Raw genomic sequence first — 21848 nt, forward strand, 5'->3', positions numbered from 1 at the left:
CCAGACAGTTGACATAAAGAGTATCTATGTAGGAGAAAGTAGGAACAATACAGTTTAGCCTTTTATTTTTCCAGAAATGACCTTTTTATCTACCAGTGCTTCACAAGTTTCCATGGGATTCAGTCTTTTACCACTGTCTGAGGTCTCACCAGGAGTCGTCAATCTAAGATTTTTCTGTTTCAAGGTGTTGGCATTATAGTACTTGTTGACACCCCGCACAGCTAGAGGATGCTCCGTTGGCTTTCCTTTGAGGACCCTGAAGGTTTGTGGCAACTGAGCCTGCTGCTCTGGCATGCCCTAACAAAGAGAAATTCAGACATGAGTTGTGGTTTGAATTGCTCTATAATACTATCAATTTTCAGACACAAATATCAACATACATAAAACAAACCCATACACATAATTTTAGACTTGACTAAATTCTAAATGGTCTCATTTTCTAAAACTCTACTTTTCCATATTTATTTTGCAAATCAACAGGAAAGATCCAAACAGAGGAATGGGAATGGAGTGCTGGGTTTGTTTGGGGAGAGTGACAGAAGTGTCAAACCTGTATATCCTCCTGTTCATCACCCACCAGAGTAGCTCCTAATTGAAAAGGCTTAAGCCAAGAGCATAAGTCAGGGGACAGGAAACAGGAAGAAGGATGCTTGCTTTATGTCTGATTCTGCTCTAGGTTTTAGACAGAGAACACAGGGTGGCAGGCCCATTCCAACTTCAGCACTTCAGGGAATACAAATGTAGGGGTTTGAAACCAAGAACCCACTTTATACAGTTTTTACTGTTTCAGATCTTTTTTGACAGGAAGGAGGAGGAGTACCAGGGATTGATCTCAGGGGGCACTCAACCACTCAGCCATACCCTCAGCCTTTCTATTTTTTGGGTCTCACTAAATTGCTTAGATCCTCGCTTAGTTGCTGAGTCTGGCTTTGAACTTGCAAACCTCCTAAATCAGCCTTACTAACTTCTGGGATTACAGTCATGGTTCACTGAACCCAGCAATACATTACAGTTTTTTTTTCCCCCTAACTTTATTTAAAATAATCTAGTACATTGAATGGTCATGCCATATTTTTAATTAATTTACTACTAATGATAGTTGACTTGATTTTTTGGTATCTAAATAATGGGACACAACCCATAATCTATTCTGTTCTATAGTTCCCTTGGACACACTTGCTAAAAATTACATTTCTGGTTCAAAAGGTATATAGGTGAAATTAACATATTCATTTGTGATTTGGGATATATACATAAAGGGATTTTAAAAATGTTGTTTTTTTTTTCTTTTCTTTTCTTTTTTTTTTTTTTTTTTTTGGTGTTTGGTGTTTGGGATTAAAACCAGGGCCTTAAGCTACTTAGTGATTAGGTAAGATTCCCTCTTATTATTGAATGTTTGCATCTCTCAATGACCACACTAGACCATCACGTGACACACCATGTCACAGGACAAAAATCTTAGGGTTGTTGTTCTTGGCCTGGAAGCTCTTATTGTCATTTTATATGCATATCTCCTGCCCCCACTGCTATTATTTTTAGTTAAATGGTTTTATTTTTTAAAGATACTTTTATAAGGACATTTATTTATTCTGGTAGGCACAGGTACTTTTGACCACTTTACTTTATTTGAGGAAGCTGTTATTAGCTTTTGGGAGATAGATTTCTGGGTTGTTTTTTCTATAAGAACTTCATTACACATCATGAAAACCCTTGAAACTGTCTCACAGCTCACTGATGCTATTGCATTTAAAAGTTGTTTTCATTTTTATCTTTATGTTTCACTGTGGTAGCTTCCACTACAATAATCTATCATTAATCCAGTCTCAAAACATTTTACACAAATATAATGCCTACCCTTCCTTTCACTTCAAAGAGCCACTTGTAAGGAATAAAGAAAACATAGCCATCTGTCATGAGATGGGAATCCAATGGCAGTCCTTGGAGCCACCACATCACAGTCCAGCCCCCTTAGTACTTCTCACCCTGGCTGAATCTGAGCTCATTACTGTTGAAATTCTCCTCAGCTGGGGAGGAATTTCACTCTCATCTGTCTTTAGAATGCCATCAAGACTTTGAGAGAAATGTCAAAAGGAGAAATAAAGTACATAATCTGGGGAAGACGAAAGATATAGTAGAAGAGTTATCCATATTATGAAACAGAGAAGAAACTGAGCTATAGATGATCTCTCTGGAAAAGGGGGCAAAACATGGAAAGAAAAAACCCAGTGAGTTAAGTATTCTAACTTTTAAAGAAGCCATCGATTTTTATTTTTCAAAAAAGTGGTTTTTGATGAGTACTCTTTAGGTAAAAACTTTATTTAATCTTAAATTAATCTTCTCGTGGTAAAATATTTTAAACTTGAAGGCTTTTTGAAACTATCTCTGAAAGTCAAATGCAAACAGCTGTTTTTCAAACACACATGCACAGATGTGCACACCAGGTCATTAGTCACTCACTGGTCTTGTATGGCCATGTCCTGGGGCAGTGAAAGGATGCACCTCTCCATTACCATCATCTTCCTCCATTACTATTGCTGATGTTTCCGGGCCCTTGGTGTTCAGCTGTGTTCAGGAGCAAAGGAAGACAAGCCAGGCAAAGTCAAAGATTAAAATGTGACCAGGTCTCCTTTTATTAAACAAACTTTAAGAAGTTATTTTTTCCATAGCTAATTTTTAAATGATTAAACCTCACTGGTTACAATATATTCAATTAAAAAATAAAGATGTTTTTCTGAAATATGGAAAAGTAAATAAACATATATGATAAATATTCTTGAGTACTATATTTAGAAACATTAAATATTTCTTTACCTCTTATTTTATTTTTTTAAACAATTTTTTAAGTTGTTGATGAACCTTTATTTTATTTATTTGTATGTGGTGCTGAGAATCAAACCCAGTTCCTCCTGCATGCCAGGCAAGCACACTACCACTGAGCCACAACCCCAGCCCTACCTCTTATTTTAGAAAATTTTTTTTTAAAAAAAAGCAGATCTCTTTTGTTAACCTTAATTAGAGCAAGAACTATAAGAAATAAATCATCAACTTACTGCTGGTGTTCCAGAAGGGAAGCAATCCTTCTCTGAAAATGAAAAGGAAGGAACTGTTAAAAATTCATCAGAGAAACCTTTTCTATGACAAAAAGAAAAATAATATAAAAGAGGAGCAAGTGAAATGTGTGAAAACCGATTTCATTTTAAGTAGAATTACTTCTCTAGAAATATGATATTAATAGTCACTTAAAAATAAAATTTATATAAGACACAGCTACTAACTCTTTAATCTTAAGGAAACCTTAAAAATACATTTTGAAAAACCTGAATTGATCATTCAAATGACTGCATTTCATGGTATGTAAATTATACTTCAATCAAGTTATTAAAATGTAACGGAAGCCCGGCCTGGTAATTCCATGTCTGTAATCCAAGGGGCTCAAGAGGCAGAGACAGGAGGATCTTGTGTTCAAAGTCAGCCTCAGCAATTTAGTTAGGTGTTTAGAAACTCAATGCGACCCTGCCTCTACATAAGATACAAAATAGAGCTGGGGATGTGGTTCAGGGGTTGAGTGCCCCTGGGTTTAATCCCAGGTACCCTGCCCCCACCAAAGTGTAATGAAAACCATACCCACCAAGCTGTATTAAAATAAAGCATTCCTTGTGTAAGATACTTTCTTAAACAGTAAAGGTGATATGATAAATATTTTTGAGTATCAAGGAGTAAGGGGATATAAAGCCACCAAACATGGCAACTGGGAAAAGAATTATTTTTGACATGGTTTGTTTCTTTGTAAAATGCAACTTACTAGTTGACACAGAAGTTCTAGGTGACAGTAGGACCTTTTTCTAAGGATACCAGGTATGCTATTTATAGAAAAAGTCAAGATCAGTATTACTTGCAAAAAAGTCTACTTCTTTTTTGAACATAGCCTTTATCTCTGTGATGATGTAAACATATTAAATACAATTAATCCAACCACATATGATTTTTGCCTACTTAGATTATTTTTTAAAAGTATATAATGACTTTAGAGATGGAAAACAAATTAAATAAAAATTATATATCTTGGGGTTGTAATGGGCAAAATCTGCACAGAGAGAAATGAGAGAAATGATGTTGCATCTTTTAAAGTTCATTGCAAAGAAGAGAAAGCAGGAGAACCAGCATGGGGAAGGAGAGTCTAACTAAATCTCCAAAGACATTCCAGGGATCGCTCAACCAACTGCACCACGTGGACTTCATTCTGATGCTGCCTTACACAAACTGTTTTTAAAAATCCAGTAAATTTTAATTCTTACCCACTTAGATTCTAATTCTGAAGAATAAATCCTTTGAGGAAAAATGTTTATTTTTATAATTTTTGAATACAAAATACTTTTTATTTCAAGGTTTATGCATTTATAAAGCAAAAATTCCTTCTAGGTCACTGACAATAAACATATCTCTAGCATAAACATGTCTAGAAATCCACAATTTTTCCTTCTCAACTAAAAATTATTTAAACCCGTGAGGAGGAAAAAAAAGAAGTAAATGTAACAACATAGAACAAGTATGAATCTCACTACCATGTTGAATTATAATGTATAAGAAATATGGGAAAAAATGTAACAGATCCAATTCCATTTCTAACAAAATTATGAGATCAATGAAATCCTCAATCTCCAGATGATGTTCAAGAGCTATCCCGACAGTTGACAAAAAGCAGTATCTATGTAGGAGAAAGTAGGAACAATACAGTTTAGCCTTTTATTTTTCCAGAAATGATCTTTTTATCTATCTGTGCTTCACAAGTTTCCATGGGATTCAGTCTTTTACCACTGTCTGAGGTCTCACCAGGAGTCGTCAATCTGAGCTTCTTCTGTTTCAAGGTGCTGGCATTATAATACTTGTTGACACCCCGCACAGCTAGAGGAAACTCCGTTGGCTTTCCTTTGAGGACCCTGAAGGTTTGTGGCAACTGAGCCTGCTGCTCTGGCATGCCCTAACATAGAGAAATTCAGACATGAGTTGTGGTTTGAATTGCTCTATAATACTATCAATTTTCAGACACAAATATCAACATACATAAAACAAACCCATACACATAATTTTAGATTTGACTAAATTCTAAATGGTCTCATTTTCTAAAACTCTACTTTTCCATATTTATTTTGCAAATCAACAGGAAAGATCCAAACAGAGGAATGAAAATGGAGTGCTGGGTTTGTTTGGGGAGAGGGACAGAAGTGTCAAACCTGTATTTCCTCTTGTTCATCTCCCACCAGAGTAGCTCCTAATTAAAAAAGCTTAAGCCAAGAGCATCAGTCAGGGGACAGCAAACAGGAAGAAGGATGCTTGCTTATGTCTGGTTCTGCTATACACTTTACACAGATGGAGAACACAGAGCGGCCGGCCCATTCCAACTTCAGCACTTCAGGGAATACAAAGGTAGGGGTTTGAAACCAAGAACCCACTTTATACAGTGTTTACTGTTTCAGATCTTTTTAGGCGGGGAACAGGAGCAGTACCAGGGATTGATCTCAGGGGGCACTCAACCACTCAGCCATACCCTTAGCCTTTCTATTTTTTGGGTCTCACTAAATTGCTTAGTTCCTCGCTTAGTTACTGAGTCTGGCTTTGAACTTGCAAACCTCCTAAGACAGCCTCACTAGCTTCTGCGATTACAGTCATGCTCCACTGAACCCAGCAGTACATTAAAGTTTTTTTTTTTCCCTTAAATTCATTTGAAATAATCTACTAGTACATTAAATGGTAATGCCATATTTTTAATTAATTTACTACTAATGATAATGAGTTGACTTTTTGCTACATTTTGCTATCAAAATAATGGGACACAATCCATAATCTATGCTGTTCTATGGTTTCCCTAGGACACACATGCTAAAAATTACATTTCTGGGTCAAAAGGTATGTGGGTGAAAGTAACATATTCATTTGTGATTTGGGATAGATACATCAGTGGATTTAAAAAAAAATTTTTTTTCTTTTCTTTTCTTTTTTTTTTTGGTGTTTGGTGTTTGGGTTAAACCCAGGGCCTTAAGATGCTTAGTGATTAGGTTAAGACTCCCTCTTATTATTGAATGTTTGCATCTTTCCATGATCACACTCCACCATCACGTGACACCCCATGTCACACAGGACAAAAATCTTAGGGTTGTTGTTCTTGGCCTGGAAGCTCTTATTGTCATTTTATATGCATATCTCCTGCCTTCACTGTTATTATTTTTAGTTAAATGGTTTTATCTTTTAAAGATACTTTCATAAGAGACAAGACATTTATTTATTCAGGTAGGTAGAGGTACTTTTGACTTTACTGTATTTGAGGAAGCTGTTAATAGCTTTTGGGAGATAGATTTTTGGGTTGGTTTTTTCTATCAGAACTTCATTACACATCATGAAAACCCTTGAAACTGTCTCACAGCTCACTGATGCTATTGCATTTAAAAGTTGTTTTCATTTCTATCTTTATGTTTCACTGTGGTAGTTTCCACTACAATAATCTATCATTAATCCAGTCTCAAAATATTTTACACAAATATAATGCCTACCCTCCCTTTCACTTCAAAGAACCAGTTGTAAGGAATAAAGAAAACATAGCCATCTGCCATGAGATGGGAATCCAATGGCAGTCCTTGGAGCCACCACATCACAGTCCAGCCCCCTTAGTACTTCTCACCCTGGCTGAATCTGAGGTCATTACTGTTGAAATTCTCCTCAGCTGGGGAGGAATTTCACTCTCATCTGTCTTTAGAATGCCATCAAGACTTTGAGAGAAATGTCAAAAGGAGAAATAAAGTACATAATCTGGGGAAGACGAAAGATATAGTAGAAGAGTTACCCACATTATGAAACAGAGAAGAAACTGAGCTATAGATGATCTCTCTGGAAAAGGGGGCAAAACATGGAAAGAAAAAACCCAGTGAGTTAAGTATTCTAACTTTTAAAGAAGCCATCGATTTTTATTTTTCAAAAAAGTGGTTTTTGATGAGTACTCTTTAGGTAAAAACTTTATTTAATCTTAAATTAATCTTCTCGTGGTAAAATATTTTAAACTTGAAGGCTTTTTGAAACTATCTCTGAAAGTCAAATGCAAACAGCTGTTTTTCAAACACACAGGCACAGATGTGCACACCAGGTCATTAGTCACTCACTGGTCTTGTATGGCCATGTCCTGGGGCAGTGAAAGGCCGCACCTCTCCATTACCATCATCTTCCTCCATTACTATTGCTGATGTTTCCGGGCCCTTGGTGTTCAGCTGTGTTCAGGAGCAAAGGAAGACAAGCCAGGCAAAGTCAAAGATTAAAATGTGACCAGGTCTCCTTTTATTAAACAAACTTTAAGAAGTTATTTTTTCCATAGCTAATTTTTAAATGATTAAACCTCACTGGTTACAATATATTCAATTAAAAAATAAAGATGATTTTCTGAAATATGGAAAAGTAAATAAACATATATGATAAATATTCTTGGGTACTATATTTAGAAACATTAAATATTTTTTTACCTCTTATTTTATTTTTTTAAACAATTTTTTAAGTTGTTGATGAACCTTTATTTTATTTATTTGTATGTGATGCTGAGAATCGAACCCAGGGCCTCATGCATGCCAGGCAAGCACACCACCACTGAGCCACAACCCCAGCCCTACCTCTTATTTTAGAAATTAAAAAAAAAAAAGAAAAAAAACAGAACTCTTTTGGTAACCTTAATTAGAGCAAGAACTATAAGAAATACATCATCAACTTACTGCTGGTGTTCCAGAAGGGAAGCAATCCTTCTCTGAAAACAAAAAGGAAGGGAATGTTAACAATTCACCAGAGAAACCTTTTCTATGACAAAAAGAAAAATAATATAAAAGAGGAGCAAGTGAAATGTCTTATAATTGATTTCATTTTAAGTAAAATTTCTTCTCTAGAAATATGACAGTAATAGTAACATAAAAATAATAATTTAATAAGACTCAGCTACTAACTCTTTCATCTTAATGAAACCTTAAAAATACATTTTGAAACACCTGAATTGATCACTCAAATGACTGGATTTCATGGTATGTAAATTATACTTCAATCAAGTTATTAAAATGTAATGGAAGCCCGGCCTGGTAATTCCATGTCTATAATCCAAGGGGCTCAAGAGGCAGAGACAGGAGGATCTTGTGTTCAAAGTCAGCCTCAGCAATTTAGTTAGGTGTTTAGAAACTCAATGCGACCCTGCCTCTACATAAGATACAAAATAGAGCTGGGGATGTTGTTCAGGGGTTGAGTGCCCCTGGGTTCAATCCCCGGTACCCTGCCCCCACCAAAGTGTAATGAAAACCATACCCACCAAGCTGTATTAAAATAAAGCATTCCTTGTTTAAGATACTTTCTTAAGCAGTAAAGGTGATATGATAAATATTCTTGAGTACCAAGGAGCAAGGGGATATAAAGCCACCAAACATGGCAACTGGGAAAAGAATTATTTTTGACATGGTTTGTTTCTTTGTAAAATGCAACTTACTAGTTGACACAGAAGTTCTAGGTAAAAGGACGAGCTTTTCCTAAGGATACCAGGTAAGTTATTTATAGAAAAAGTCAAGATCAGTATTACTTGCAAAAAAGTCTACTTCTTTTTTGAACATAGCCTTTATCTCTGTGATGATGTAAACATATTAAATACAATTAATCCAACCACATATGATTTTTGCCTACTTAGATTATTTTTAAAAACTATATATATGAAATTAGAGATTGAAAATATATTAAATAAAAATTATATATCTTGGGGCTGTAATGGGCAAAAACTACCCAGAGAGAAATGGGAGAAATAATTTTGCATCTTTTAATGTACAGTGCAAAGAAGAGAAAGCAGGAGAACCAGCGATAGAAGGAGAGTCTAACTAAATCTCCAAAGACATTCCAGGCATCGCACAACCAATTGCACCACGTGGATTTCATTCTGATGCTGCCTCACACAAACTGTTTTTAAAAATCCAGTATACTTCAACTCTTACCCACTTAGATTCTATTTCTGAGGACTAAATCCTTTGAGGTAAGATATTTTTTTTTATGTATTTGCATGTAATTTTTGAAGAGAAAATACTTTTTATTTCAAGGTCTATGCATTTATAAAGCCTAAATTCCTTCTAGGTCACTGACAATAAACATATCTCTAGCATAAACATGTCTAGAAATCCACAATTTTTCCTTCTCAACTAAAAATTATTTAAACCCGTGAGGAGGAAAAAAAAAACAAGTAAATGTAACAACATAGAACAAGTATGAATCTCACTACCATGTTGAATTATAATGTATAAAAAATATGGGAAAAAATGTAACAGATCCAATTCCATTTCTAACAAAATTATGAGATCAATGAAATCTTCAATCTCCAGATGATGTTCAAGAGCTATCCCGACAGTTGACAAAAAGAGTATCTATGTAGGAGAAAGTAGGAACAATATAGTTTAGCCTTTTATTTTTCCAGAAATGATCTTTTTATCTATCAGTGCTTCACAAGTTTCCATGGGATTCAGTCTTTTACCACTGTCTGAGGTCTCACCAGGAGTCGTCAATCTGAGCTTCTTCTGTTTCAAGGTGCTGGCGTTATAATACTTGTTGACACCCCGCACAGCTAGAGGAAACTCCGTTGGCTTTCCTTTGAGGACCCTGAAGGTTTGTGGCAACTGAGCCTGCTGCTCTGGCATGCCCTAACATAGAGAAATTCAGACATGAGTTGTGGTTTGAATTGCTCTATAATACTATCAATTTTCAGACACAAATACCAACATACATAAAACAAACCCATACACATAATTTTAGATTTGACTAAATTCTAAATGGTCTCATTTTCTAAAACTCTACTTTTCCATATTTATTTTGCAAATCAACAGGAAAGATCCAAACAGAGGAATGGGAATGGAGTGCAGGGTTTGTTTGGGGAGAGGGACAGAAGTGACAAACCTGTATTTCCTCTTGTTCATCACCTACCAGAGTAGCTCCTAATTGAAAAGGCTTAAGCCAAGAGCATCAGTCAGGGGACAGCAAACAGGAAGAAGGATGCTTGCTTATGTCTGGTTCTGCTCTAGGCTTTAGACAGAGAACACAGGGTGGCAGGCCCATTCGAAATTCAGCACTTCAGGGAATACAAATGTAGGGATTTGAAACCAAGAACCCACTTTATACAGTGTTTACTGTTTCAGATCTTTTTAGGCGGGGAGCAGGAGGAGTACCAGGGATTGATCTCAGGGGGCACTCAAACAACAGCCATACCCTTAGCCTTTCTATTTTTTGGGTCTCACTAAATTGCTTAGTTCCTCGCTTAGTTGCTGAGTCTGCCTTTGAACTTGCAAACCTCCTAAATCAGTCTCACAAGCTGCTGGGATTACAATCATGCTCCACTGAACCCAGGAAAACATTACTGTTTTTTTCCCCTAAATTCATTCAAAATAATCTAGTAGTACATTACATGGCCATGCCATATTTTTAACCAATTTACTACTAATGATATTTGAGTTGATTTTTTAATACATTTTGCTAGCTAAATAATGGGACAAAACCCATAATATGTGCTATTCTCTGGTTCCCTAAGGATACACCTGCTAAATATTACATTTCTGTGTCAAAATGTATGTATGTGAAAAAGTAACATATTCATTTGTGATTTGGGATATACACACAAAGGGTTTTTAATTTTTTAATTTTTTTTGCTGTTTGGTATTTGGCATTAAACCCAGGGCATCAAGCTGCTAAGTACCTGCTAAACATTACCACAAGTTTAGTCTCAAGGTCTAAATGTTATGGAGTCAAATTGGCTTTTTTCCTCCCCCATCTGCTGGACTGGGGACTGAATCCAGGGGTGCTTTAACACTGAGCTTCATCCCCAGTCCCTCTACCCTTTTGCAAATTTGGGACAAGAGTCTTGTTAAGACCCCAACACCTGCATCAAACCTGTGATCATCCTACCACAATCTGGAGCCTCTGGGATTACAGGGGTGAACAAACGTGCTTGACTACACAAGTTATTATTATTATTATTATTATGATGATGATGATCATTATGACTATTATTATTTGGGATTTTTTGAGACATACTGTCTCACCATTTTCCCCAGGCTTATCTCAAACTCATGGACTCAAGTGATCTTTATGTATCAGTCTGCAGAGTAGCTGGAAATACAGGCATGTGCCACAAAGCCCAGCTTTCATGTTTATTTAAAAAAAAATATTAGTTGTAGACGGACACAATACCTTTATTTATTTTTATGTAGTGCTAAGGCTCTAGCCCAGGGCTTCATTCGTGCTGGGCAAGCACTGTAACAGTGAGCTACATCCCCCAGCCTAATGTTTTTATTCTTTAATTTGTTTTTGGAAGTACTAGGTATTGAAGCCAGGAGCATTATACCACTGAGCTACATTCCCAGCCCTTTTTACTTTGAGATAGGGTCTTGGTAAAACTGCCCAGGCTGGTCTCAAACTTATGATCCTTCTACCTCAGCCTCCTGAGCTACTAGGATGATAGGCAGACGTCACTATGCCCAGTCATCTTAAATTGCTGTTTTTTATTCTGGGATTCCTATCACATGTAAAATGTCTTATCAATATGAGATTGTACAGCCAAGTGTGGTGGCATGTACCTGTAAACTCCCCTGCTCAGAAAGCAGGAGCAGGAGAGTCACTGGAGCCCACAAATTTGAGACCAGTGTGGGAATCAGAGGAAGCCCACTTCATGCCCAAAAAAATGGAAAATAAAAGAGATAAAAGTGGGGTACTCTAATAACCAACAGTGAGAAAATAACCCAAATTTAAATGTAAGGTCTCTGGTGTGGCTCAATGGTAGAGCTCTTGCCTAGCATGCTCAAGCACACGAGTTTTCATGCTTATTCAGACTAGCCCCAAAGCAGAAATCTAAAATCTCCAAATCCTTCTATATAATGAAATATATATATATACGTGTGTGTGTGTATCTTTATATCTATGTGTGTGTGTGTGTGAGAGTGTGTGTGTGTGTGTGTGTGTGTGTATACACACATTTTCCCCCAGCACTGGGGGGTTGAGCCCAAGGACATCCTACCACTTGGCTTTCTCCCTAGCTCTTCTTATTTTGAGATACCTTCTTGCTAATTGCAGAGGCTGGCCTAAAGCTGCCTCAGTTCCTGAGTTGCTGGAATTAGTCATGTGCCACCAAACCCAGTTTACAATCCCTTTTCTAGCCAGTCCAGTGGTGCACACCTGCCGTCCAGCACTCAGCACATTGACATAGGAGGTTTGCTTGACCTCAGAAGTTCAAGACTGGCCTGGCCAACATACGGGGAACTCCACCTCAAACAAACAGAAAACCCACAAAAGTGATGGTCAATTTTTCTTTCCTTTTCCACATCTGAGGATTGAATCCAGGGGGGTGTTTCCATTGACCTACATCCCCAAACATTTTTTTTTTTTGATACAGAAAACAATTCTCTTTAAGTTGCTTGATCCTTCAGTTCTGATCCTCCTGACTCAGCATCTTGAGTAGCTGGGCTTATAGATGGGCACCCCTGTACCCAACTCTATTATCAGTTTTCAAGTGTGCAGTAAATTAACTGTAACAACCTTATTGACCATTGTATCTCCAAAACTTACTCATGTTTAACTGAAACTTTGTAATTTCTGAGTAATCTACTAGCCTATTAGGACTCATAATGAACAAGTTCCCTTCCTATTATATGGAATCCTTTCCGGCGCACTTGGTATTATCCAGGCTGGTGGGTATTGTCCATCTGCAGCCCTTGCCAGGAAGCCAGCCAGGTCAGTCACTGTGGTTATTACTGTTGCCACATTTGAAGGATGAGAGACATGCTGAATGTCTTGCCCAAGGGCAAAGAGTCAGGCAGTGTTGGTTCACGAGCTTCAGTCTCCAGAGAGCAAGGATCTTCCCTTCCAGGAGGGCTCTGTCCCAGCCCCTGAGCCTCCACCCACACTTCCCTGAACCTAGGACACATAGGCACAGCTGCCATAGGAAGCAGCACCAAATATGTGTATATAACAGACGTGGGGGTCTTGGCACTCTCAACAGGGGAGTGAGGGCTCAGGAACAAGAGACCCCCACATGGGGGTCAGGAGATGAACTTCTGGTGCATGTCCTGGCATTGCTGTGTGTGAAGGGAGAATAGGAGGCCAAGACTCCTTTGGAAGCCTCCCAATGCACCACTGGGCTGATGAGAAGCTAAACACAGAGTCAGTACATGGGGTTCTCCCTAACCTCCACCCCACAGCTCACAGTCAAGTCCCTGGATGCCTAGAGGCAGGACAAGGGAGAGGGCTGGCACCACATCACGGCAAGGAACCATGGGGGGCACTGTGGGTTACCCACCCCACTGTACACCTAATGCTCCACACAAATGTTTCACATTGTATGTCAAAAATTTCCATAAATAAAGAATCTGGAGTGCTGGGGTTGTGGCTCAGGGGTAGAGTGCTTGCCTAGCATGCATGAGGTACTAGGTTCAATCCATGGCACCACATAATGATGAACAAATAAAATAAATATATGTGTCCATGTACAACTGATATTTATATATGCACACACACACACACACACACAAACAACACACATACACACACACATATAAAAGAAACAGAATTTTCTTTAAAACATAAACTACTGGACAAGTCTCAGTCCTCATTAATAGCTGAGGAAACTGGGGACCAAAAAAGTAAGGACTGGCACAAATCCAACCAGAAAGTGTGTTTCAGTCTTTTCTCTTTCTCTATCCAGGGACACCTGGGTGTGCTCTGAAGCCCTGTGACCTGGACCCTGCACCCTCCAGGTCCATAATCCCACTCCTTATGCTCCAAGTGCTTCAGCTTCAGGGCCACCCTACATCGGGGGCTTCCCCCAACACATGTGCAACCACAGACCCTCCTGGTTCAAAGCACACCCCATACTCCTTACCTTCTGTACAGGTGCGGACTTGCCACTCCTTGGGGGGGCCTGAGTCACGCACCTGGGCCAAAGGAGATCTTTAAGGTGTTCTTTCGGCCCCCAGTTGGTCCCTTGGTCCACCTGAATGCAGACCGCCTCGGACATGTACCTGGGAAGCAACAGGCCAAAGGCAAGGAGTCACTACCCACCTTGGCCTGGTCTCCCTGACCACTCTCACCCTCAGCTGGGAAAGCACAGAGCCCAGGGCTCTCACCCAGGAGCCTTATCCAGGCTGCCATTCCCCTGGAGCACATTTCTTGGGGGCAAGAACTACAACACCAAGGAAGAGTGCAATTCCCAGAAACTCCCAGAGTGCCCTGGAGAAAACCCCAAAGGAAAGGAACAGGGAGTGTTAAGGCTGGGAGATGGGGACAGGGACCAGGGAAATAGACCCAGCTTCACCCCCCCACCAGCCCCAGGGTCCACCACTTGCGCCCTTGGTTTACCAACTTACTTGGGTCCCAAGGGTGCACACAATGCGATGTAACAGTTTTTTGGGCAGCCCTCATTGAATCCCCTGTCATACTGGAGGGAGATGAGGAAGGGAAGAGAAGTTCAGTATCAGCAGGACTGGGCAAGGCCATCTCCCAGGGACCTCGCTAAGTTGGTCAGTTAAGCCAGGGCTCAACCTGGGCCTGTGGCCAGGCTCTAGGTACAGGGGTGCCCAAGAGTGACCCAGGGCCTCCTGCCTTCCCAGGCTTCCAGGAAGAGTGACCTCCCTCGACCCACTTGTGAGCAGCTGTCCCCAGACAGTGCTGACCCAGCACCCACCTCTCCTGCCTTCTCAGGGCTCCTCAACCCCTACTGCTTCCCTTTGCCGGATCCTTGCTCTGTCTCCATTGGCCAAACCCGTCCTCTCACCCCATCCTTCCAGGTACCTTTTAAGATCTGTCTCATGCTGTTCTGCTCAACTGATCCAAAGATGGTGTCACCACCCCACTCCCACTTGACTCTCTTACCTCTCGATTTTTCTAAAAATCTACCTTCATTGAGTTTCACTATCTGGGAGACCAGTGGCAGCAGGGGATGCCCAGACATATTTCCCTAGTCAAAAATCAGATTTTCCAGGAAAATCTGAGCTGAAGACCTTCAGTACACAAAGCAGGAAAGGTCAAGCTCAAAGGTCATGTCCTTCCCAGGACACTGACTGGCTTCTCCTCTCTCCCTTATTCTACTTTCTCTTTCTACTGAGTTCATCCCTCAGCCTGGACCCCTCCTCCTTCCAGACCAGGTTGAGTTTCACCCCAACTTCATGAGCTTTAGGTAGCAAATTCTCTGTGATAATGGAAAGTGACCCAGCAGCACCTCTAGCCACCCCAAGTCTCCGATGGCCTACACATGAATACTCATTTTCAACACTCTCCTCCCCTGAAGGAAAGACGATTCCACCTCAGAACAGCTCTGGAATATGTCCAAAAAGCAACTCGAATCAATGTCTTCTATGAGGTTCTGCCTCCTTTAAGGTATTCACAGTACATAAGAAATGAGTATATTACTAGGTACAGTGGCGCACACCTGTAACCCCAGGGAATTGGGATTTTGAGGCTGGAGGACTGCAAGTTCAAGACCAGCCTCAACAACTTAGAAAGGCCCTCAACAATTTAGTGACACCTTATCTCAAAACAAAATAGAGCAAGGATTAGGGATGCACCTTTGGTGATAAAGCACCTGTGTGTTCAGTCCCTAGTAACTAGAAGAAATTAATTAATTGTGGAGCATTAAAAAATTACAGAATCTTTAAACTTAGAGAAAGAATATTTGATTAGATATATATAATGTGTAGAAAATATTGATCGTACATAAAGTATAGAAAATGTTTAAGGAATGATAGTAAATTTCTAAGAACTGAGCAGTAATGTGAATACCGTCCTCCCCCCACACGGAACCCTATCACACACCACTAGAATCCAACAGCTCTGAGGCACCCAGACCAGCCTCTCTCACAGGCTCCACTCCTGGGGCTCCTGCTGCAATTCTCTGTCTCAAACACCCTCACACTCCACAGGACCAAAATCCAGCGGCATCTTCTTCTTGCCCCATCTTCTGCCCAACTTCCTGCCGCCTCTCCTTCTTCCCCTTATCCTGGGGGGTCAGGACACCATTCTTCTCTCTGCTCCTTTCCTCTTTCCTTCTATCCCCAAATGTTGATCCTTCTGTTTGTTGGTTCACTCATTGATTCAGATGTCTTTTCTCTGTGTGCTGACGATTGAAGAATTCAGGGCCTTGCACAGGCTAAACACACTCTACCACTGAGATGCACCCCCATCAGAAATATTTCAGGGCATCAAAAATGTTTCTGTGTCCAACCAGGCACGGTGGCACACACCTGTAATCCCAGTGACTTGGGAAACTAAGGAAGGTTTGAGACCAGCCTTAGCAACTTAGTGAGACCCTGATTCATAATAAAAAGTAGCAGGGACTGGGGATGTAGCTCAGTGGTAAAGTGCCCCTGGGTTCAATACCAATTAGCAAAAAAACAAACCCCCGTCACTGCACTGGGGATGGAAAGCACCCGCAAACAGCATGGCCAGCCTACTTTCAGTGGTGAGGGCAGCTGCAACCCAAAGCCCTGTGCACCAAGGGGAGTGGAAAGGGTAGGGCAGAGAGAGAGTATCATGGGAACCATGTAGGCAACCCAACTCACAGCACCCAGGTGCATGCACAGGAGAAGCCCAGAGAGTTAAGTGCTGAGACAGCGACTTCTGGTTTCAGAGGCTGTGTCTAGACCAGAAAGAGTAGTCTGAAGATGTCTGCTGAATTTGGCCATTAATGAGAGCATCATCCTGACAGCAAGGGCTGGGCTGAGTTGGGCCAGGAAGTGAAGGGGGAGCTAGTGAACAAGGTCAACTCTTTCAGGAAATAAGGCCCAGAAGGTACAACAGGTGGAGTGGGGGCCTGGGATGTTAAGACTGGGACTTGAATGACTTTTAATCTGAGCACAAACATGTGTAGATGACCATGGGAAGGAATGGTAGTGACGTAACAGCAGCACACAGGGCACTCTCTGGGACCAGCCACTGTTCTATGAGGTGTACATGAATTAACCCACAATTCCCTGTTTTACAGATAGGGAAATTGAGTGACCAGGGGCTGAGTAGCATACCCCAGGTCTCCCTGCTGGTCAGTTCTAGAGCTGTGATTTGGACTTATGTGGTTTACACCAGAGTCTTTGCCACCAACCACCAAGCAAGTGATTCTAGAAGGAGTTGAAGTCAGGGGATGGAGTAAGGTGGGAGTGAAAGTTGGAGCATGGGATCAGTGCCTGAAATTAGTGCTGCCAAGAATAGAAATGAGCCCTGTCTGGTGAATCTTAGAGGGCAGACCACATTTAGGTCCCTTGAGACTTGGGGATCCTGGACTTGGAGGGCCTCCCTCTGAGCAGAGGAGGAAGGGCGATGGCCTATGGCCTGACCTGGGGCCTGAAGAACCACAGGATGGAGGAAGGGAAAAGGCTGCCAGGCAAACTCAATGATGATACTAGAAGCTGGAGATAGGGGAAGACAGGCAGACCACAAGGCTGAGGAATAAGGGCCAAGCACAGGAGTCACAGGTGGGAGGGAACCACATATGGCAGTGGTGGGGTGCTGACTAAAAGGATGGGAGGTGATGAGCAGACAAGCTCCTCTCTCTGTTCAGCTGTCTCAGGTTCTGCAGCTTCCCCTCCCCCACTGATGCTGCCCACCAGTCTTCCTGAAAGAGCCTTTAGTCAAGTGATTGCCATACTAAAGGAATCCCAGGGCAAAGATGCCCACTTCTATCATTCCTAGTGGATGCTCAAAGAAAAAGCAATAAAGATACAGATGGGGAAGAAAGCAATGAAACTGTTCCTTACACAGGACATGAGGTTGCATTCAGAGTGAACAACAACGCATGCTGGGGAAGAAGCTCAGTGGCCGAGCACCCCTGATTCAATCCCCAGTGCTGGAGAAACAGAAACACCAAGGACTCCTGCTCTTTGGAAGATGCTATGACAAGAAAATGAAATGACAAGCCATGAATTGCAAGATAAGATTTGAAACACATAAATCTAAATCTAGTACAGAGAACTCCTGAAACTCAATAAGAAAACAACTCAGTTTTTTTTAAATGGGCAAAAGTTTGGAGCAAACACTTCACCAACAATATACCCATGGCTGATAAGACATGAAATATTCTCAACATGGAGCCCTAATGAGATACTACTACGCATTTATTAGACAGGTTACAATTTGAAAAAAAAAACAAAAAAAAACCAGTAACCAATGACAGTGTCAAATGCTAGGGAGGATGTGGAACAACTGGAATTCTCCTTCATTGCTGGTACAAAGTAGAAACAGTACAGTTGTTTTCTAAAACGTCCCACATGTTTACCTTATGACTCAGCAATGCTGCCCTTAACAATTTACCCAAAAGAAATGAAAACTTATGTCCACATGTCTATGCATCAATGGTTGTTGTAGCAGCTTTATTTATAACTGCCTGAAACTGGCTGGGCACAGTTCCCCATGACTTTAATGGCTTGGGAGGCTAAGGCAAGAGGGTGGCAAGTTCAAAGCCTCAGTAATGTAGTAACTTAGCAAGGCCTTAAGCAACTTAGTAAGACCCTTTCTCAAAATTTTAAAAATTTTTCAAAAAAGAAAACATAAGGGTGCTGGAGGTGGGGTGGGGTGAGGCTGGGATGGTTGCTCAGTGGTTAAGCACCTCTGGGTTCAATCCCTGGTACAAAAACAAAACAAAAAATCTGCCAAAATCTAGATGCAAACTAAAAATCCTTCAATTGGTGAATGTACAAATGGTCTGTAGGGAAATACAATACTACACAGAAACAAAAGAATAAACTACTGCTGTGAGCAACTACATAGATGAATCTCAAATGCATCGTGCTCAGGGAATGAAGCCAGACTAGAAAGCCCACAACACCATTTATGCATTATTCCGGAAAGAGAAAAACCACAAGGACTCAGGGAGAGAAAATGACAACAAGAGATGAAAGGATTTTCTGGGGTAGTGAAACTGGTTAACCTTGATCTTGGTGGAGAGTACACAATGTCATTTGTCAAAACCCCTAACTATAGATGAGAAAGGGTGAATTTACTGTTTGTAATTACCCCTCAATGAATGACATTTTCACAAAATTTTTCATGGCTCCCAGGTTTCCAGTTCTTCCAAACAAAATTCCATGCTTGGCTTTCTGGGCCTTTCTCATCTTGACCCCCATGGGGTCAACCTCATTGCCCATGTCACCTTGTGCTTGAAATAGGATCCATTTCTTCATCATTCTGTTAACACCCTACTTTCAGATTTCTGTGCCTTTCTACAAAATTGTACCTCTCACAGTCAATGCCCTCCTGTCTGCCTCTCCAAAAGCACACCTAGGACACAGAGGGTGGCATGTTCTCCTCTACAGCGTGGGTTTCGCCAAACTCCCAGTCTCTTCCAGTCCGCTACACCACTCAGGACTGACCCCTCTCTCAGAGTGTTCCTGGTGTCTCCCGGTGTTATTCTGATGGCAGGTTGCTTATCAACACAAGTGCATGATGTGCTTACTCACCCCTACACCCATCCCTCAAATAACCACCACCTAGCACACCCAGCACACAGTAGGCTTGCAATGCAATGCACCCAGGAGGCAGAATGACCCCAAGCTCCAGGGTATAGAAATATCTGAGCTGCATCTTCAGAGGTGGGTCTGGAAGGACTCATGAGGCATCATGAGGGCCAAAGGCAGTGGAGAAAGTGCACAAAGTGTCTAATTGAAGAGGTGCAAGATGCCTCCACACAGCCAAGGGCACACGCACTCACCGCTTACCTTCTCCTCATAGGGTCGCCTGGCGGTGCCCACCGCCACTGCCTTGATGAAAAATTGCAGGATGAGTGGGACCAGGAGGGCCCCAGCAGGTACAGCCACTAGGATGCTGTGCACAGGTTAAGAAGGGAAGCCATAGAAGAGCTCCTCCCTGGCCCCGCTTTCGACCCCACTGCTCCCTCCCTTCCCTCCTGCCCCAGGTAGCACCACCTACCGCTCTTTCTCCCTGGACTGGACACTTAGTCCAGTACAACCAAGGGAAACCTCCCTCCACCACACTGTCCTCCCAGCTGTCCCTTTTCAACTTTCATTACCCTACTCTGTGGGCTCCTAGATTCTTAACTCCACAGGCATCCTACCCCGCCCGTGTCCCTGACTCCACTGGCCTTCCAAATGTCCTTCACAGGTCCTGCCAAGTGACTTCTCCCTCTAGCCCCGCCCACGTCAGCCCCTCCCCTGTCACCCTGACCCTACTGGGCTGTTTGCCCCTCCCTCCCCACCACCCCAGCTCTTCCCAGTGTGGGCCCTGGGGACTGTGTGGATACGTCATGGTTTTGTCCAAAAACGCCATGTGCCTCCTGCGTATGATGAAAACCACGCAGGTGGCCAGCACGGTACCCAGATACAGGCACAGAGACACGAGGAGTAGCAGGTAGAGCCGGATGTTTCGGTGCCCCACGCAGTTATTCACCCACCTGCAATGGTGGTCCAACTCCTAGGGGAGAGCAGGCAGGTCAGAGGGTCCTTCTGGAATGGCCTCCATCACCCCCTAACCCTGAGGCCTCCCCTATGCAGCCCTCTAGGCCGCCTGCTCTTGACCTTACATAAGGGTTCCCATCTCAGCGAGAAGCTGGCATTTCCATGGTGAGAGCACAGTTAGGACCCATGGCTCATCAGGTCACCTGTCCTGAGTGAGGTCTTTAGAGACAAGACCTGCCTGGTGTCACTTGGACCAGGACATGAAAACTCTGGGCCTCCATTTCCTCAAGTACTGGAAAAGGATGAAAAAAATGCCCTTCCCCTACCAGCCGTCTGCACTTGTGAACCCGAGCAGGGTGGGCACATCAGAGAAACACACTCAGAACCAGGGAACCCTCCAACTGGGACACCCAGACCAAGACAGGCAAAGATCCCCAGGACAGGGCAGCAGTCAGCCTAAAGGGCTGGGGATCTAGTATCAGCAAGCCAGGGAGGGGACAGTCACTGCTTTTCCTCCACCTGACTCCACCAGGCTCAGCACAGATGGGATGCCCTTTGTATGTCAGCACCTTGGCAAGCAAGGCCAGCCTCCCAGGACAGGTGCAGACACAGAGGTGATGACATATGTAAGTGACCAACAGTGGCTGAGAGCCACTTGAAGCATTCTGGGAACATGGTCTGATACCCCCACCTGGCCCACTCATGATGTGAGGTTCCTGGTCCTGGCCAGGTGCCCGGAGATAGGTTGGTGAGTGGACGGGGAGGAGGAGCACTCACCTCCACACAGATGTCACACCTTTCGCAGTGGAAGGTTCGGGGCAGGCGGTGAAAACAACACGTGGGACACCACGGCATGTGATACAACCTTCCATTCACTCGTGCCATGTATATGGTGTCAGGGTACTGCTCGACGGCGCCTGGCAGGGGGAGAGGTGTGGGCAGTGGAGGAGGCCCTTGTATCACTCTGATGCTCGGGGCAGCCCCATAGCATCACTGGGCATCAGAAGGTGGGGAGGAGGAGGGCAGGGGAACCCCAGTCCCTGTTGAGCAAGCTGACCACTCAGATGGGCGGCAGTCAGAGAGAAGGGCTGTCCAGCCACAGGAGCTCTACATGGAGCTCCTCCTTGTGCTTGGAGTCGGGTGTGAAATGGGAAGGAGGAAGGTGAACTGCGTGGTTGGAAGAGCCTGCTGCCTCTCTTGCCGGGTCCTCCCTTCTAAAGCAACTGGAAAACCTCCAGGATTCTGTTTTTCACACTTCAGTGCTTTGGGAAATGAAGTGCCAGGGCCCAAGTAATAAGGACAGGGTAAGAAGGGATCCTGAGGCACAGGTGGGGTCAGCCCTTTACAAATGACCCCTCTAGGCACCAGCCTTGGGGTGCCACCTCCCTCTCCAGGAGTCTTAGGCCTTACCTCTATGTAAAATTC

General features: G+C 42.4%; 1 protein-coding gene across 5 annotated transcripts in view; it reads right to left on the reverse strand.

Annotated features, from left to right (window-relative positions):
* Window positions 1–21326, reverse strand: part of LOC143642202 (uncharacterized) — a 29770-nt gene extending 8444 nt beyond the window's left edge. Inside the window, exons 1-12 of one of the 5 annotated variants that reach the window (XM_077110421.1) lie at window positions 21201–21326; window positions 20270–20439; window positions 19728–19833; window positions 14394–14464; window positions 13910–14048; window positions 9539–9686; window positions 7746–7777; window positions 7149–7253; window positions 4813–4978; window positions 3051–3082; window positions 2458–2562; window positions 132–297 (exon numbers count right to left, since the gene is read on the reverse strand). In XM_077110421.1, the coding sequence (XP_076966536.1) occupies window positions 132–297; window positions 2458–2562; window positions 3051–3082; window positions 4813–4978; window positions 7149–7253; window positions 7746–7777; window positions 9539–9686; window positions 13910–14048; window positions 14394–14464; window positions 19728–19833; window positions 20270–20439; window positions 21201–21308 (1348 nt within the window). In that variant the 5' untranslated portion in view covers window positions 21309–21326. Of the gene's footprint in view, window positions 1–81; window positions 298–2457; window positions 2563–3050; window positions 3083–4812; window positions 4979–7148; window positions 7254–7745; window positions 7778–9520; window positions 9687–13909; window positions 14049–14393; window positions 14465–19727; window positions 19834–20269; window positions 20440–21200 lie in introns of all 5 variants that reach the window. The other 4 variants (XM_077110422.1, XM_077110420.1, XM_077110419.1 and 1 more) reach the window with 4 other exon arrangements.
* Between the last annotated feature and the right edge of the window lie 522 nt (window positions 21327–21848).

Source organism: Callospermophilus lateralis, chromosome 10 (assembly GCF_048772815.1).
Source record: "Callospermophilus lateralis isolate mCalLat2 chromosome 10, mCalLat2.hap1, whole genome shotgun sequence".
Taxonomy (NCBI): domain Eukaryota; kingdom Metazoa; phylum Chordata; class Mammalia; order Rodentia; family Sciuridae; genus Callospermophilus; species Callospermophilus lateralis.